This window comes from Amphiura filiformis, chromosome 12, assembly GCF_039555335.1.
Source record: "Amphiura filiformis chromosome 12, Afil_fr2py, whole genome shotgun sequence".
NCBI lineage: Eukaryota > Metazoa > Echinodermata > Ophiuroidea > Amphilepidida > Amphiuridae > Amphiura > Amphiura filiformis.
Window position 1 is genome coordinate 50,561,660 of NC_092639.1, and position 12,397 is coordinate 50,574,056.

General features: G+C 36.3%; 1 protein-coding gene across 3 annotated transcripts in view; it reads left to right on the plus strand.

Annotated features, from left to right (window-relative positions):
* Positions 1-12,397, plus strand: part of LOC140166360 (venom phosphodiesterase 2-like) — a 54,922-nt gene that overhangs the window by 10,156 nt on the left and 32,369 nt on the right. For all 3 annotated transcript variants that reach the window (XM_072189804.1, XM_072189805.1, XM_072189806.1), the window contains 4 exons: positions 656-795; positions 6,839-6,904; positions 9,108-9,180; positions 12,124-12,276. In XM_072189804.1, coding sequence (XP_072045905.1) covers positions 656-795; positions 6,839-6,904; positions 9,108-9,180; positions 12,124-12,276 — 432 coding nt within the window. The remainder of the gene's footprint in view (positions 1-655; positions 796-6,838; positions 6,905-9,107; positions 9,181-12,123; positions 12,277-12,397) is intronic.

The following is a 12,397-nucleotide window of genomic DNA, read 5'->3' on the forward strand; positions in this document are numbered from 1 at the left end:
TGTTGATCCTAGAATACGCCTTCGATCATAGAGACACATAACTCAAGAAATCAACTAAAGATTTGGAATTCAGAAACAGGTATTTCCCTTTGTCCCAAAAGGCTTAGAGTAAATTCATGAATTGTTTTGTACTTATTCTATGAATATAATAGTAAGGAATATGAAATAAAATATACATCCTTAAATCTGTTGCTTATTGCATCTTCTAAGTTAAATTTATTGTCGCAGCATTACGCGTATGGTGAAGTGCCTATCATTTTCCTTGGCGTTTTAGCCATGCAGACTCCGGTCAGTATTTTTACACCCAGTGATGAGAACTCGCATCCCTGTTATAACTTTCTGAAGTTCCTGTTGGGTGTTCGCCATATCTCCTTTTACTGGGGGGAGAGAGAGAGGTAAAATTTTCAAGGTCTCGCCAAATTTCAAATCGCACTGCCGTGATTCGAACACACGACCTTCCATCAGAAGTTGTATAATATTGGGGCACTTATCGCTGTGCCTTATACATTTTTATTAAGAACCAGCTAAATCCATCCTCCATATTTGTTGTTATTAGTTATTGTTGTTATTGTTGTAATTGTTGTTTCGATTCAATTTTATCACCACAGTCAATGCAACATTCTTGCATTCTGATTTGCTCTATTGTCCCATACAGTTATGGCAGCTTGCGAGACACCAAGGTAAAATCACCGCCAGTCATTCTTGGCTTGGAAACAATCTAGGGGAAGTTGAAGACGATCATCACCCGGGAGAGACAGAAGACAGAAGCCCTACATATTACAAGCCGTTTGGCAAGTACGTATTCTGTGAAATTTGTGGCATAGGCTTAGATTAATCAATTTTTGTAAGTTTTCTGACGTTGAGGGCTTCATCAGCAAAATTGTATAGGGGCTTGTCAAGATTATGTTTTATTTCAGTTGGTCTTTTAGTTTTGCATTGTTCTCCAGATGATGTATCGTAAAATTAAATATTTTCAAATGTTGATCCTGAGTTGGACATTTTGTAAAAAAAACTGGCAAAATACCGTAATGAGCTCTCGTCTTTACTCTCGTTGTGGGTTATAACAATCCTACTTGAAACATGGAAATATCCTTTGGCTGCTGATTCTCAAAATCAATATATACCCATATGGTATACTCATTGAGCTCATCCCGGGGAGTTAATCCCGGTTACGACGTTAGATTGTAGTTTGAAAAGGCTGTGCGTTATCGGTATTAAACCATAGATTAAACATAGTTAGTGAGAGATTATAATAAGGTTGTTTTTTAGAATTCACTGTTAATCACAAATGTAAAAATGGCTAGTGAGAAATTATAATAAGGTTGTTTTTTAGAATTCACTGTTAATTACAAATGTAAAAATGGCTAGCCCTCTACTTACTTCTAAGCATAGTGCGCATTCGTATGTTGTTGAAGAATAAAGATATGCTTGAAATCATCCAGGTGATGAAAGCAAACATCAACGAAGCCATTTTAAATTCCTTTAAACTTCTGGCTGCAATATTCCTCCTTGGCCCAAGAATTAGCATTTGTAATGCATAGTGGTTAATACCAGACGTCCAGTTGATTCCTTCAAGCTGTCTCATGCATTAATTCTAATACTTTGAATTTTAAGCACCTCTGTATGAACAATGGTTCCGTTAGATCCTCCCTGACTTTCTCTGCTCGAATACCGATAAGTATTGAGGGAAAAATTACAGACTAGAATTTTAAAGTTACTTTCTGCAAACAACACGAATTCTAAATATACCATTGTTCATTTCTAAATTCCAAGCGGCTTGAAAATTCAATCAAATCCACAAATATTCACGGGGGAAAGTATGGCATTCTCAACATAATTTTTGAAAATTCAGGATTAGTGCAGTGCTAGTGTCAAACTAAGATTCGTCAACAAAATCGCGACTGTGAAAGCTTGTAACCAATTAACACCCCCACCCCCACCCTACCCCACTAATCATGGCTTACCGGCTGTCGAATTTGTTCCTTCATGACATTCGCGCTTGGTAAGAATTAACTCTCAAGTTTCGCTAAGTACCAACTTCTTTTTTAAAATTCAACAATTTCAGAATTGTAAATTTCATAGCCATTATTTGGAATCATCATGAAAAATACATAAAAATGAGCAAAAGCAAGCCTAGTATTGTATCAGCGGTTCTTAAAGAGGAAGCCCCTACAGAGTCGTTCTTCTGGGGTGAACCAAACCTGCCTGGTTATCAAATTAATCAGTTACAAGGTTATCTTTGAATTTAACAGGTGCTAATTGATACATCATTCAAACATCAACTAGCACCTGTCAAATTCAGAGATAATCTTATCACTGATTAATTTGATAACCAGGCAGGTTTGGTTCACCCCGGAAGAACTGCTATGGCGGGACTTCCTCTTTAAGATAGCTTTTGTTATTTTAAGAAAATATCTCAAAACTTGGACTTTATATATGGCTGCGCGCAGAGTATAACACGTTGCTCTAAATTTCTCAAACTAAGCTTAATTTAAGTAGAACAAGATTGTTTTACCAGGTAAACCATTGCATACATAATATATAGTGACAAAGCCTTAACCTCGATAGTGCCAAGAGCAATGCACTCAAATGCAACACATACGGTGTGATTTGAAAGCATCGTCGCGTCAAATAACTATGTTAACAACAGTATACTGAAAGTGGATTATCGACAATTTGAGAGTAACACCCTGCAACAGTGTTTGGATTATCTTAACAACAAGAACGTACAAAATGAACACTCAACTGGCTCAGCTGACGCTTACCCACGGCTCTTACTTAAATAATCAAGTAAGACTACCCCATCAACATACTTGTTTTCAGTATTACTCTTGATTTGTAAAGTGTCGGACAATTAGGATTTGGTTATTCCAAACAATAGATGCACAGTACCCCCTGTAGAGCGTGCCCCCTGTAGAGCGTGCCCCCTGTAGAGCGTGCCCCCTGTAGAGGACTTCTGATTTTGTCTAGTTGTGGTTTTGGAAATCCAGACTTTCAAAGTGTAGTGTCTAAATACGAAATAATACAGCACTCGAAATTTTTGCCATTTTTCACAAAAAAATAATACCACATTGGTAACAAAAGTTATATATATTATAGGGGCAAGGAATCCAGTTACTACACTGGAATTTCAGTGACTCAAGACAAGCGGTACGTTATTTATGATAAGAAAGAGGTACCGCTACAATGTACCTCATTTCTTAATATATATATAATGAACCACTTGTCTTGAATCACTGAAATGTCAGTGAAGTAATTGGATTCATTGCCCCTATAATATATTAATATATTCTCTAAATCGAAGTACAGTATAATCATGTTGCCCTAAATTTCAAGAAGTAGAATTGTTTAACCAGATTTCTAAACCATACATACTATACAGTGACGAAGCTTTAACCTCAATCTGGCAGGGCCAAATACATTACATGTGATGTTACTTAAACATGTTAAACATGTTAAAAGCATCGTCGCGTCAAGTAACCGTGTTAGCAACCGTATACTGGAAGTGGATTATCGACAATTTGAGAGTAACACTCTGCAACAGTGTTTGGATTAACTTAACAACAAGAATGTACCAAATTTAACACTCGGCTGGCTCTTACACCTGGCTCTTACATAATAATCAAGTAACATAACCCACCAACACTCTTACATGCAATTACTCTTGATTTGTCAAGTGTCAGGGAATTGGGGTTTTCTCACCCCATGGGATATTCGGATTTTTAAAAGTCGTAATTCCATCTGAAGGCGAAAAGGTTCTTCATTTGCCTTTAATTTCTTTATACTTTATGAGACATCTAATACATGAAGTTACAATAATCGGCTGCATATCCCATATACAATACCTTAAAGTAACAAGCTAACCCAATTACAGCTCAATATCTGATATTACACATTTTTGGTATGATGATTCGATATTAAAATGTATTCATATTTATAGAATTTTCATGTTTTTGTGAACATAATTATTGATCATTAAATGATTTAAAATACCACTTTTGAAAGCTTTTCACAATTAATAAGGTGCATGGTGCACACATTGAATATATCAGGCATTGAAACCAACATAGAGCTTTTAGTAGCCGGGTGCAGGAGCCGGAAAGGGCTGATGTAATGTTGCACATGGAGTGAAGAAATGTAGTAAAACAAAGTAATATTGCTTACAATAACAAAATATTGACACACTTCAGAGGTTTATACCACATAATTACCCAAAATTTAAGTTCACTAACGAACTGTTGTGTATAATTGTCTATCGGGCTGATCATAGACTCTGAATATGGGCTGATAAACTATAATATTTTGAAGTGACAGTATAGCGTCCGGTTTATTACGTGCTGATATGCCACAGGGATTGCTTAAATGATTGGAACGACAATGTAGTCCACTTAAAGTGGGCCTCTATACATTTAACTGTTCAACATTTCAGCCTCAAGCCAACTATTTGAATCCTGTTGAACAAAAACCAATTCCGAAAAATGAGTTCTGAAGTTAGAATGCGATTCCCATTAGCTTTTGTCTTATTTATACATCATTTATTTGAAATTTTGTTTTTTGTATTAATTTTTCGATTTTGTTTTTAATTACCTTTATTACCATCTGGTTGTTTCGTTTTTATTAAAAGCGTATGTTATCTATCTACTTATGTTTTATTGCTTTGGTATGTTCATGATGAATGAGATCATTATTACATTTTTAAAATGATAAAAATTGGCCTTCAGGCGATATCATATAATTTTAGTGAACATATTTCTATTCAATGGAATTTCCGGATTCCTTTCTTGCATAATTCATCATGATACGCCATATTACGACTTGGTATCGCATTTTGATATGCCATATGTCTCTTATTCAGACAACAGCTACGTTTTCCTTTCACTGGTTGATAAACACTGTCATCCAGATACCACAATCTAGGTTGAATTTATTGTCATATGTATTTTGAAAGCAAAGGTTATACCTTGCTCTTCAAAATATATAGAATGACGCCATAACCCAAGGGTTTTTAGCTATTGGAAGGGGAAGAAGAAACGAAAATGGATAGAAGATGAACAATGAAGTCACTTGGTATCCCCGGGTTTCGAACCTTAGACCCCTCGCGTGCCAACCAAGTATCACCGACCGGTAGCCACGGGGTTTCGCTGGCCCGGCCAGCGTTTCCGTGCGGATGCGTGTGATGCACGCATGCGCAGTGTTTTTCCTTGTTGGATTTGTGCGTGTTAGGGTGACAGATGCATGGAACGTCTTAAAGCTTTCTTACCAATGTTTTTTTTTTTTTTTCGTTTTTCATAATTTTACACGGAATATAGCAAAACTCACTGAAAAAAAATCTGAAAAATCAACTGATTTTACCAAATATGCGAGTCAGTTATTTATGAACTATCCCGGGGTGAACTATCCATATGTTTGAGTGTAGTTAATTATATCAAGCCGGATAAAGGGGGTGCTATAATAGCTTATAACTTAAACTTTGAGGATATTACATCAAAAAATGTCAAAACAGGGAGAAGCGTATCCGGTAAGTAGACTCCAGAGGATGCTAGTACAAGCATCATTTGTCATGACAAGGAGTTTAATCCGGTCATGCAAACATTGATCTCAGACTAATGTCAATTTCCAATGTTATGCTGACAGTGTCGTATGGATCTTATATGCTGATGGTATGACTTGACTACGTTAATGTGGAGCCATGTTGAATAGGTTGAGATATATCAAGTTGTCAAGTGTTTAATTGTTTCTATTCTTCGGATTCTATTCGTCTATGCGCTTACACTGTTAGAACGAGGGGTAAACTGTTGTGGGGTAAAATTTGGTTGGGTAAACTTTGCCTAACATTGGGTAAATATCAGCGGGTTGCGTAGAAGTAATGTTACCCGTGGTTGAGTAAACAGTTTGTCTCTCTCGGTACGGTGCGGTGTAACACCACGGAATGTATATTCCCACTTTTTTGTTGGTATATAATATATTAGAACAGTGTCATATAGAAAAGGTAATATTACCCAACAAAAGCATAAAATTTACCTTACATTATAGTAAAAAATAATTGCCCAATACCACCAGGAACAATTAGTGGGTTTTTAGCGGGTTCGCCATCGGACAAGTTTAGAGCTGTCAAGCTTTCGTCAGGAGTAGCTCTGACTTCTTCAGGACAAAGTACCTAAGAATGAGACATGTAGGCCGCCCCTTGCGTACTGATGGCTCTGAAAAGAGCCGTTCCCTGGAGACTACCCCTTGTCAACCGAGAACAAGCAGACCTCGCTTATCTGCTAATGTTACAAAGGTTTTGGTGGCTCTGAAAAGAGCCGTTCACTGAAGACTGCCCCTTGTCTACAGAAAACAAGCAGAACAATCATCGGTCCGTGAGTGACCAAACCGTTCCTGGTAAGCCGTATACTTCTATTACAGTATATGCATTCTACATGTTTTCTGTTGACAAGGGGCAGTCTTCAGTGAACAGCTCTTTTTCAGAGCCAGCAAACCTTTAAATTTAGCAGATAGGCGAGGTCTGCTTGTTTTCTTTTGACAAGTGGCAGTCTTCAGTAAACGGCTCTTTTTAAGGCCACCAAACCTTTAAATTTAGCAGATAGGCGAGGTCTGCTTGTAACGCGTTTACCCACCAAGCGATTGGTGTTGTTCGTTTTTTGTTTTATTTAACTCTTAAAGCTACCACGTCGTCTGCAATCAATATCATGACATATATCATGTATTATCTTCACTTTGTAAATGTCATATTAAACTAGCTGTGTATGACCGTTGGCTATTTTTGAGCAACAAACTTATTACAAACCACAAGTTCATTTCCTACAGATAACATGTTTTCATATCTCGTTACTTCCAGTACAATTGATTACATGACGAGAATAGATGACGTATTGGAATGGCTGAATCTACCCGCAAACCAAAGGTAAAGTCATTAGCCTTTCTTTTATATAATGTCACTTGTCCTATTAATGTTTTTTCTTGTATACTATATGAGCGAAAATGAATGTCATCCAACCACATTGAGTCAAGGTAAAAAGTACTATTTAGTTTATGAGGCCCTTAATATAAACCAAATAGTAATGATGAGGATGACTATTTAGTTTATGAGGGGATAAGTGAGAGTGTATGGAGGTGGGTGGGGTGTGTATAGTGGTGGGACGTGTATGGCAAGCCAAGGGGGCCAAAAGCGTGGAACAGCTACGCGTAGCTTCTTTCTCGTTACGAGCAGCTGTTTGACCAATCAAAATAGTCCAATTTAATCACGTGGTTGGGTCGTTAGCTGCGCGTAGTATAGTTATAGGTATCCTCTTTCACAATTATTATCTTGTAATTAATTTACGGAATTAGCATAGATAACGAACGGGTAAAGGAGGCCAAATCACAGCACGTGTCAAGAGAACATGTTGCTAATGCCTGGCTAAAATGACACAAAGCATATTTATTTAGTGTTTCCAAGTTTACACCGTGTTTAATAGCAAGTAACTTTATACTCGGGCTGTATTAGCGGTGCAGGGGATATGAAGGTCAAACAACAACAACTACTGATGTAAAGCGCTGTGTAAAGATATTGCAGGGAAAGCGATATCACATGCCACTGTGTAAATATGGAGAGAGTAAAATGGGTCATCAATTTTTTCGGAACGGGGGGGTTCCTAAATTTACAAAAAGTCGGCGTCAATAAATTGCGGCCCTCACTATTTCGGCATCAAAATGTTATGACCCCCGACACCCACCACCGATACACCGTACCCCCTAGACAGGCTAAAATTGTATTGAAATCAGTCTTTTTGAATACAATAAACACACTATATCTGTAGTCATCTTGTGACTCCCTACATTTTGTCATTATCAATTTATGACCCCCCTCCCCCCTATTTTTCTTTCCAAAAATTTATGCCCCGGAATCCCCTTCCGAAGAAAATGATAGCTCCCTAAATATAGAACAATCATCATTCTGTTCAGATATTACTTTAATAGCACCTATACCATTTTTTGCTGATATACTACAGATATTTTCATTTACAAAAATTAACAACGTAATATTTGTGAGAGAGGATGTTTACATCAGCTCCACGTGTTTAAAACCGCGAATCTGATTGGTTAATAAGCTGCACGTAACGAGAAAGAAGCTTTATGATTAAGAATTATGATACAGAAAAACAACCTCAAACCAGTGACAAAATTCACAGTCTTGATAAAATTCAATACTGAACATCTTTTGGAGGTAAGCCAGGGATAAAAAAAATTCAAAATGATCTTGGAGAATCGGGGAAAAATAACCATCTTGAGTATTAAGAAACATATTGTTTTCATAACAGCTTTACAGAACTGTGCAGTGTAAGATAATATTGTGGCAGTAATGAAAATCTAAATCTTCAAGTAAGGTATTGCAGAGTCGGGGTATTAATGTGCTAAGGAAAATAAAACCTTTATATAGGGAATGACAGAGCCGGGAGAGATAACATTTCTCGGTATAGAAAATAAACATATATTCAGTAAATGAGGAAGACGGACAGACAGAACGGCGGAGAGAACTATTACTGAATGGCAATAAAACATGATTAGTCTACAAATACTTCATGCAATACATCCATTACTGCGGTGTCCTCGACGTAAAACTGCGGTGTCCCAAGGCCGGGGGTTCCATCAATTACTTGTTAGTGTGCTATATACAGAATTGTAACACAACAGTGATACGATCATGAATTGATTGAACAACTTAAATCTCCCGCACTGGTACATCTGTGGTTTCGTCAATAGAGGGCCAAATACAGTAAACGCTTCTCCGATTGGTGTATAGGCAATCCGTGCCTTTCGCATCATCCCCCATGAGACTGTTATCATTACAGCCAAATATCTCGGGCGAATTCGCAGATCACTTCCAAGGAACTACATGACTGGTCAAGGTGATACTTATTTATGTGGTTACCTTGGTGACAGATAGAAATCCCCAGGAGGCACTCAAGTTGTGAAGTAAAATTGAACACTTTGTTGAAGGCAGAGTAACGTAATGGTTAATATGGCAATAACTTTACGTTTTATGCGTTCGTCAACAATATAATCAGTAAAGTCATTATTATAGCTCGATAAAATATTCAAATTTTTTTTCATGTTAATCAATCAAGGCCGACCTTTACTACCGTGTATTTTGAAGATCCTGGTCGAACGGGAAGAAAATATGGCGCATCATCTAACGAGGTGAGTAAAGTATGGTGAGATGAAAGCAAATTCTTCATCCCACAACGATACAGAAGGTCACAAATCTTTTTGATAGCCATTGGAAGCTATATTGGACAGTCATAGTAGAACTACTTAAAGAGGGATCCAGTTGACCAGGCAAACTTTCAAGGGCACCCAATTAAGTAGGCTTAAAATATAATCAAGTCAATGTTCACCTCTATACCACCAAACTTTGCAAAGCTCCCAACTTAATGTGTTTTCCAGATATTTGAAGCGGCCTTTAAAGTATAACGGATGCAATGAACACCTCCGCAACAGCACCAAAGCTAACGAAACGCACCTTGAAAGCTACATACATTGCATGTTGTTACTGCCACAAACATATTAATGTTTCAGTTGTCATGTTTAATATGAACAGTATGATCTTCAAATGAATTCCATATTTTCGAGAGTTTATATCAGCAGATAATTAAGATTAATTTGTTGTTCCTCTTCAAGGACAATGCTTCACTTTTCCAAGTAAATATTAGTATTATTTTGCACTCGCTGAAACCATTTTTATCATAATTTATTACAACTCTCGGCAACAATAAAGGAACAATGAAAATACGAACGGAAAAACAGCCACTTGCGATCAAGGTCATTGCTGAAGGAATAACAATGTATGCTCTTGTTTGTGGGATCAAACAAAAAGACACGAAAAAGTCATTAAGAAAAAGAAAAAAAGGTAAAAATGTCAAAATATGAGTAACTCCTTACCCTAGTACATGTATATGGTCAATTCCAGCCAAAGCGGGACAAAATTCTCTCTGGGGGCCATTTTAAAAATGTTTTCCTTTTCAATTCTAGACTTATCAAATGAGACGATCATATCTTGTGAATCATCAGGTGGAAGTGCCATCGGATTGAAAAATAACTTTTCTTGCTAGACCAAATAAAGTGTTAAATGCGCATATGCATGTTACCCACGAATTCAAGCCTTTTTCACCTGTTGTACGCCATAAAATTTCACTTTCTTTAATATCTTGCAATATTTTATGTGTGACTCATATACACTAGAAATCGGTGAAGACTTTGAACGTAAAATAGAATTTTATTACATGTATCTACAAAGAAATATTTTGGTTATTACAAATTTTAAGAAAGAACCAGGTGTACAGTTAAGATTGTGTCAATTCTTCGAACTCTTTCCAAAGTGGCTGTCATTTAACATTACTGTATTATTTCGAAAGATTAGAATAAATGCTTCATAGAAATATAAAGTTAGATTTTGTATCTCGTCGCAGGATGAGGATCTCGGATGGATTCGTGGGTAACAGCGTCTGAAAAATAGCAATTCCTATTAATTTTTTTAAATAAAAATAAAAATTACTTTTCCGTATGTCAATAATTCAGGCTGCAATGGCACTAAAATGAATTTTAATCAAAATACAAACTACATAGAATATTTAGAATTGATCATTATGGCATTTTGGGTATAAAAATGTTGAGAATAATGAAGTTGCCAAATTCAAATAGACAGAACAAACAGTTTTATATTATTATTTTAGTAAAATCATTCCATATTTTCATGCAGCAATATTCTATTAACTCGTGTTTGACAGTTCCTATGAACTAAAACACTATCAATACATTGTTAACTAAAATTTAAGTAGGGATTCGTGGGTAACCAAAATGTTTGTGGGTAACACATATTTGAAGGTATGTATTGGTAAGCGGCAAAATAGAAAATATTACAGAAGGTTGGAAACCATCATGCGGTTATTCCTCCATTGTGTTTCAATGATTCCCGTTTCTCTAACCAATTGCATTTACCCAAAAAATGGTAATTTAGGATAATCAATCAAAACTTCATGATACAGCTTCAGTATACCTTCAAGAGGACGCTATTAAACAGGACTGTTTTGGAACCTATTGCGCATGTTTTCAAAATGTTAAGATGCATAAGAAACATATAATTTACGAGTAAATCCTTGGATTCGTGGGTAACGCCGAATTCGTGGGTAAAGCTATAAGTACTATAGTACCGTTTGGGGTTTGTGTTTCTTAGGTGCATAAACTGTAAGTACTGTAAAAATTAGAGCATACCCATGGCTTGAATATGTGCTGATTTAAACTTAAAATATACAATCTCCTTGTTTTTCAAGGTTAGCATCTATTCGGGATTCGTGGGTATCAAAAGTTTAAACCGTCATAGATTCTTTTTAAAAGCGCTGAACGTATTTTTACGATTTACAATTTTAAGCGCTTGTCAAACTAAATTCAGTGTCCAAAGTCATTAAATGTTAATTTAAGTTATGGCAATTATATTTGCTGTGGACTCGTGGGTAACAGTTGATACGTGGGTAACGTCAAATTTGATTTTATGGACTTTTATGGGTAAAATGTATTTGCATAAAATAATCACTTGGACCTCAGAATTATCCAACGAAACTTCGTTTCATGATATAGTCATTTATGGCATATCCACTTAACATTTTTCAGAACGATCATTTAATTTTTGATACGCGGGTAACAAAATTATTAGCCAAATTGACTTAATGGCCTCTAGAGTCCACAAACTTTGGTGGAATTCAATCGTTTTACAAATGATGAGAGATCATGCAAACGTCTTTCTAACGGAAATAAATTCATTTTGATTGAAGGACATTCAATGACATATATGGTGCTTTATCTTTGAATTCGTGGGTAGCCCCAATTCATTTAAGCCATCAGAACTAGTCCCCTGGTATGACTTGCTAGTAAAAGTCTATATGCTCAAAGAGACCACATTGGACGTGACATGATATGCTTCATCAATAACGTGATTTCCTTTATTAATGACATTTTAAAGTGGAAAGTTAACATAGAGAGAATTTTGTCCCGCTTTGGCTGGAATTGACCATATACGTACATTAAAAAAAGTAACGACATAAGCTGACATGCCAAATTTAACATCAACATTTTGGATTGTCTTTCCAGGTTCTTAATGTTCTCAAAGAAATCGACACAGCCATAGGACATCTCTTCGATGAGCTAATGAGACGACAAATCGTAGATTGTGTTAATTTCATGGTAGTATCTACAAATGGTATGGTGGATACACACTGCGATGACGTCTACTACTTAGTTGATGTAAGTCACACTGACAATGTTCATACACTTGTATTATAATTATTTGAAATTCCATAACCATTTAACAACAACACATGGTATTTGCAGCTCCAAGAGCGCACACCTACATTCCAATATGACC